Below are 7,020 nucleotides of genomic sequence, written 5' to 3'. Positions count from 1 at the left end.
TCGTGTTTGACAGTTGACGGTGTAATGTCGGTGTTCTGCTGCCCTCATCTGTAGAGGAGACCAAACTCAACTCATGTGCGCGGTGCTTCAAATATTCACCACGCTACTGCAGCAAAGTTTCTTCAAGGAAAATAATCACTCTGCTGTATACTATATGCTCGTTAATATGTTATTGCGTTCAGCGCCTACCACAGTCCAAATAAATCGAAGTCTGATTTCTTAGTCTCTAAAACTACATATCCCACGTAGCATTGCGAACCATCGACGCGCCGTACACGATACAATTCCAGTATAACTTTTTTACATATACATATTTCAATGCTATTTTGTAACGTTACCCTTCTTAGTATTTACATACAAATCACAGTCAACTTAAACATCACAAACACCCACTCTTTAATATGATTTCACAATACGTCACGTGACATACCAGACTCCCCCTACTAACGCTAATGTTAATGTTACTGCAACTAGCTTACCTTCTTGCTAGAGAGTGTGTGCCTGGAAAAACCAAAGACTAGGGTAGATAAGTTGCATTTGCTTTCATGATGAAATGCAGACAGCTGCGATGGATCCAGCGGATGAGCCTTCCTCCATGCTGTGGGGACTTGACCCGATGTTTTCTGCCTTCGCCAGGCTGTATGTCAAAGACATCCTGCAGATGACAGAGTCCATACAAGTTCCAGGTAGTAGCACCTATAAACACCAGTTTCATTCACTTGTTTGCTTGGCGATGTTTGCTCGGAGCTTTAGCTCAACACATAGCAACAACAATAACAGTGTGGCTAATTTAACAACTAATTTAGCAACAAGCTACATTGAAAAAATAGCAACAAGCTAATATTGTTTACTTAACGTTAGATTTATTGAAAATTTGATGTTTAACTAGTCAGCTGGTTGTTTAGCCAGTGTTTTCGCAGGCTCATGGTCAACCTTATTCGACGTTCGTTTGTTTTTATGTGGCATGTCTTATATATCTGTTTTTTGTTTAACTTATTTAGTTGTATGTTACTGCTTTGAGTAAAAAGAGGTTAGAATGAATTTGATCGCGGTGTCTTATTTTTCGTCGTGTGTTCTTGCCTCAAAGGTATTTACTTCTACAACTCGCATCCAGTCTACAAAGTTGATGTACTTGGGACAGTAGTTTACAAGAGAGAAAGAGAAGACTTCTTTTGTTATGGAGGTAATCTTACAGTAACTCTCTGTGAAATACAACTGTTGTGTTTGCTGATGGTTCAGCTCCACTTTGTAACTCTGTGTCTGTGTTGATGTAAACAATAAATAGTTTTCAGCTAATTAAGAATTCAGCAAGTCTCCATCCTTGACAATGTCCCAGTTTTTGTTCACATTTTGAGACACACAATCTCCTGTTGTGTAAAGGTATAAAAATAAAAAAATGGCTTAGACTTACTAAGCTCAAAAACAGAACAGTCTTTGCCTGATTTTGATTGTCCTTCCTCCTGTTGACAGTCGATGATGGTACTGGCGTTATAAACTGCATGTGTTGGAAAAGTGCCCTGCTGAAAGAGGATGAAGGTCTTGGTAAATGTGAGTGAGTACGTTTTTTAATTTCACTGTATGTTAAGCTCTGTATTGCACACCAGAAGAAGAAGAAGTGCACAGTTTGTCATTTCTTTCAAATTGATTTACAGAAATATAAAAAATAATGTCTGCTGATACTAGTCAGTCTGAGTTCTATCTTGATGCTTGCTGCTAATTTACCATAGCACTGTGTAGCAGTCACCACATGATATATTATGGAATCCTTGTAACTAAATCTCTTATGTAGAGAACAGGTGCACATCATGTTGGTGTCATTAACTGTGATTAGATGGGTTTTCTTTAAAACTTTTGTTGGAGTCCCTAGGCGTATTTTTCAAGCATCTACAGCAAGAGGTACCCAGAAGACATGTTGTTTTCCTGGTACTAAACATTATGAGGTTCTTTTTGTCTCTTTGAATTGGCTCTTTTACCAACCAATCCCTGCATTTCATTAAAGCTGTAGTACCTGATTTTTGGCCACTTGAGGGCAATGTAAGGAACTGAAAAAACATTGACATTTGTGGATCCTTTGAAGTTATGGTGAATTTGTTAGCAAACAATTGCTTATTCAAATGTCGAGCAAAGACAGAGAAAGAGGTGATCATTAAGCCCAGTATACACTCTCTTTTTAATTCTTTTTTCTTTTTGTCCTCAGTTAAAAATATCTGGATATTTTGATTTTTGTTTAAATTACTTAATCATCAACTGATTTTGCTGTTTTGTGCTGGGCACAAAGTTGCTTCATAATTGTATTATTATGAATATCATTTATCATCTTCAGCAAGTGAACACCTTGCTGTGCCTCAAGGAGGTTTCAATCCAGTTGCTGAGCTGAAGAAACTTAGACAAGCCCAGCAGAGCCGCTGCCACCTGGAGATTGGAGAGTTGCTCCGAGTCAGAGGGCTGCTGAAGACATCAAGACAAGAGAGAGAAATCATGGCCTCCACCTTCTGTGAGTGCAGAGGGCTGTCTTCCTGCTCTATCTACAAAATTATCTTTTTTTACTGTTTAAAGAAGTAAAGTAAGATGTACAGCTGAAGGCTGTTAGCTCACAAATCCTCAAACAGGGGCATGTACTTGCTCTCACACCCACACACTCTTCATGTTCTCAGCAAGGACATTTTTTATCCTTGTACTGAAGTCTTGTTTCATGATTCCCCACATCTTTGTCACACACCCATATACAACACCTACAGCACTTTTTTTATTTTGGGGTTCATGCTATCTCTATCTCCTGGCCATTTGTCATGTATGTGTGTATGTGGGTGTGGTTCCAGATAAAGTGAATGACCCAGTGATGGCGGTCCAGATAGCATGGATGATGGAGATTCCTCAGCTCTACAGAGAATGCTATGACAAAACATTCCAGCTGCAGCCCAGTGCAACAGGGTACAAACATCCATCCTTAAACATACAGCAAGAGTCCTAATCGTTACAACAAAGGATAAAAGGATTGAGACGATTGTTTACCATAAAATGTTTTCTTAAAAAATGAATGGAATAAATTTTTACAGCAGAAACACTTATTTGCCCCAGCTATGCACTGTATGCATTTGTCTAATTATAGCGACTACACCAGACATTGAATGAATTCTTTCCACTCGTTCACTCATTTCATATCTGCCGTATTCAAAAAATGCTTGAATTGTCACATGCAATTTGGAAAACAATATATAGTATAGTGAATAGCTATAGATGTCTCAGTGCACATTACAGAAACACTGACATGTAAAAAAAACAATGGAAATCTGCATTCACCAGAGCTCCACAACAAGCTGGCATAAAACATTATGGCCTTAAAGGTGACTAATGTACTCACAAACCTCGGATGCGCAGCAACTCTCATAATTTTATAATTATGTTTTCTGGCAAGTCCAGTATTCACTTTCCTTTAAGCTTTTTTTTTTTTTTACCTCTACCAATAGAAGAATTTACCACTTGTTTTTGCTAAATCCTTCACAGTGTTCACCAGTCAGTAGCTTTCTTCTCCTTTCTCTTTCTCTTCTGTCTTTTCTCTTTATATTGCCCCTATGTTTGTTTTGTTGAGGGCATGATTGTCTACATATTGGGTATCTTTGGTGCTGATGAACATGTTTTGTGTTTGGAATGGTGGAGATGGTAACACACCAGCTAGACTAAACCATTCAAATTTGAAGGACACATTGCAGTGCTATTTGGATTTATAAAGTTTAATATTATAAGCACAGATTGACAAATTGAAAATTTGATTTCTTTATAAATTATTTTATTACTACTTTAATGGCCTGGAGTATCATTCCATAGCTAACTAGACTTCCATAATATTTGTGGACTCTGAATAGTCCTGGGCCCTTGGAATTGCTCTCCTACCCCACCCCCTACTTTACCGTACCCATGTGGGCAGTGAGACTGAATCAGAACAGTAAAACTGTGGGCCATCAAACCAAAACAAGGATCAGAAAGATCCTTAAATGTCCAGAGGAAAACTGTGGAATCAGTGACTCCTTTTAAATTACATTAAGCAACTTGTTCATTTGTTTAAAATGTTTTACTGTGAAGCTTAAAGCTTCAGCAAAATCCCCTTATGGCCTTGTGTTTGCTTGTTTCACAGCAATTCAACCATTAGTACCCTCAGCAAGGCAACAAATATCCTCAAGGATTTCTTTCAGCAGAGGTCAGTAACCAGGTTCAGACCATATGATGTTCAGGATCTCCTTCAGCCTCTCATCTCCAGCCAGACTCAGACAGCATCTAAAGACCAGGTACCCCTAAATAATAATATGAGAAGATCTGTAGGGGAGGGATAGAATAAAAATCAAAACATCAGACATTGTTTAAAATGTTCTTCTTAGATGAAAATAATAAATGGACTAAAGAAATAAAACCAAGATTTGATTTCTTTTGTATTTTGTCCCTCTTTTGCTGCTCAGGAGCCTGTAGCAGGTCCATCTACCTGTCAGCAATTACGTCAGCTTCTGAAAGAAGTCCTGGTAATTTTACAGGATGAGGGTATTGTATACCGCAAGGTGAAGTCCCAGGATGAAGTGTATCATGTAAGAAACAGCAGCGATAACTTGAAAGAATTCTTCCCATTCCAGGTTAGGTTATTTATGTGTTGTTTGATGCTTTCCTAACTAGGTTACTGCACAGGATAAAAATCTACTCTTAGCTGTAAAAGATGTTATCAGGGAAGACTCAAAAAGAGAGAAATGTAAGTACACTTAATTTTTATTCTAAATCAAGTATGAATCTTTTCATTCATGTCGGCCAACTATGACAGTGATCTTGAGTGACAGTGGTCTTTGTGGCATTGTGTTGAGCACAGCAGTAATTTCTATTCAGTTGAAATTATCAAGAATGAAAGCTATTTTACCTCCCTGTCAAAGACAACTCAACATCTATACTTAAATCATTTCTCTGACTAAAAGCTTTACGTTTGAGGGCTGCATATTCACAAAAGGACTAACTAACTGATTCTGCTTCCAAAATTGCTTAGTTACTCTCACAGCAACATTTAAACAATAAATAAAAATAAATCAAATAGAAATTCTGTTAAATTTGAGGACAATTTGAAAAACTAACAACTACAAATCTCTTTCAAGTGATTTTTAAGTATCCATATAGCTTTAGTTTGTGTGGTCACATCCAGGACCTGTGTGTTGACAGTTGTTTCCTCCTGTACCTGTAGATGCAGAGAAGGGTTGCCACATTCTGCACATCCTGTCCGCAGTCAGGCAGAAGTACAGCCTCAATGTGAGCAAAGCAGCACTGGAGCTGGTCCTCAAATCACTGGAGTGCAACAGTGACATTGTCAGCACCAGTGACAATTATTACATTGCCTTTTAACACAAGTACAGTGAGGTTGAAAGTCCTCTGTTACTGTGTGTACTATTAGTTTTATGGCCTATTGCTAGAAAATGTGGGAAAACAATATGATTGAGTCAGTCATTCCATTTGTATGCTTGTGTTATCATGCACCTTAGTCTAATTTACCCTAATTTATTATTCACTTTAGGGAAGCCTGCAGGACCACTGCAGTCCAGTGTTGAAAATATTTATGATAGTTTGTATTTTTTTTTTTTAAACCACTTAGTAAACTGACAAAATTATGTTCTGTCATCATCCATTGTTTTGCTTGACCATTGTGTGTATTTACATAAATAAATAAAAGTAACCAGACAAAACATATATGGCATATGTATTGCTGTATTTACTTCCTAAGGATGAGTAAGTTGCAGATAAACTGCTGGTACCATATTGGCCACCATAGGCAATATGCATGAGACATATACTCAGTGTTTTATTGTGTGTGGTTTAATGCTTAAACATAAAAGTATATAATAGCTAGTATACTGTAGTAAATATGTTACATACTTATGTGTATACATGTATTACATATACACACAACACATATATTTTTGTCTTGGGATATACAATAGTTAAGCACAAAACGGAATCAACAATAAGGTTCTTACAAATAGATTTTGTTAAATTTAACCCTCTCGACAGAGGGCCTCTGTATCAGGTAATAAACGAATGGCCAGTCTTAAGGCCATTATGTCACTTAATATTGTCAGAGCTGGATTAACCCTGGATTAGTGAACCCTTGGGGGTATTTAGTGAGCTGTAGGAACTCATTAAGCCAATTGTGTCCTCCAGTTTAGTGTGATGATAAAAGGCAGACATCTCTAGTCAAGATCCAAAATTCAGTTCAAACCCAAAAACCCAGGGGCCTTTGGGGCCACTATGTGTCTGAGCTCCTAGAATAGCCTACTTAACTCAGCTGGTAACCTAGACTTGCTTATTAACATATTGTATTGAATTTCATTATCACAAAGCAGCTGACACACAGTAACCCTGGAGCTTTCAAGCCCCTTGATGCCAAGGGTCATGGGGTGGCTGCCTGGCTGTAATTTCAGCCTAGGGGGGTTCATCAGAATCAGAATCATCTTTATTAGCCAAGTTTGTGCACACAAACAAGGAATTTGACTCCAGTTCACTAAGCTCTCACAAACTCTCACATAAACACATAAAAAAGGTTAGAAAAAAAACGATTTTTACATATACAACATTGTATATATACAATGTGTGAACTATTGCAGTAGGAGTGCAGGGATTTAACTATGAAGGTACAGATGTATGCAATGGTTTTCTGTCACTCTATCACATTAGGAGTTTATGAGAGTGACAGCCTGGGCGAAGAAACTGTCTCTGTCCCGGGTGGTTCTGGTGTACAGTGCTCTGTTGGGCCTTAGCCTGAACAGTTTGTGTCCAGGGGTGTGAGAGTTATGCAGAGATGCTCCTTCCCCATTTCATGACCATAGACCGGTATACAGGTCTTGGATCCTCTCTGCAGACCGGATTGTTATAGAAAATTCATTAAAATACAAGCTTTTTATTAATGATGTAAAAGATGATAGCCCTCAGCATTTTTTAAATGAAGAGCTGAAGGACATTTTCACCGTTTCATTTTATGCACTGAATACTAACAGGACAAAG

The 7,020-nt window shown here is 37.9% G+C and overlaps 1 protein-coding gene across 1 annotated transcript; it reads left to right on the top strand.

The window, feature by feature from the left end:
• Nucleotides 1–43: 43 nt before the first annotated feature.
• Nucleotides 44–5,695, top strand: stn1 (STN1 subunit of CST complex). The gene is made up of 9 exons (XM_026302968.2): nt 44–686; nt 1,088–1,183; nt 1,471–1,548; nt 2,324–2,494; nt 2,820–2,931; nt 4,133–4,283; nt 4,452–4,574; nt 4,660–4,732; nt 5,210–5,695. The coding sequence occupies exons 1-9, from the start codon at nt 554–556 to the stop codon at nt 5,365–5,367; spliced, it is 1,095 nt and encodes a 364-aa protein (XP_026158753.1). The 5' UTR covers nt 44–553; the 3' UTR covers nt 5,368–5,695.
• The last annotated feature ends 1,325 nt before the right edge of the window (nt 5,696–7,020 follow it).

The sequence above is a fragment of the Mastacembelus armatus genome, chromosome 1, assembly GCF_900324485.2.
Source record: "Mastacembelus armatus chromosome 1, fMasArm1.2, whole genome shotgun sequence".
NCBI classification, from domain to species: domain Eukaryota; kingdom Metazoa; phylum Chordata; class Actinopteri; order Synbranchiformes; family Mastacembelidae; genus Mastacembelus; species Mastacembelus armatus.
Note: the sequence above shows the minus strand (reverse complement) of the source record. Positions and strands in the feature narration are given on the sequence as shown.

Bases quoted from the DNA above. Each gene is read 5' to 3' on its own strand.
- stn1 (XM_026302968.2), top strand. From the start codon at position 554: ATGCAGACAGCTGCGATGGATCCAGCGGATGAGCCTTCCTCCATGCTG. The intron at 4,575-4,659 runs GTAAGAAACAGC...TTTCCTAACTAG, and splicing joins CCCAGGATGAAGTGTATCAT to GTTACTGCACAGGATAAAAA. The intron at 4,733-5,209 runs GTAAGTACACTT...CTGTACCTGTAG, and splicing joins AGACTCAAAAAGAGAGAAAT to ATGCAGAGAAGGGTTGCCAC.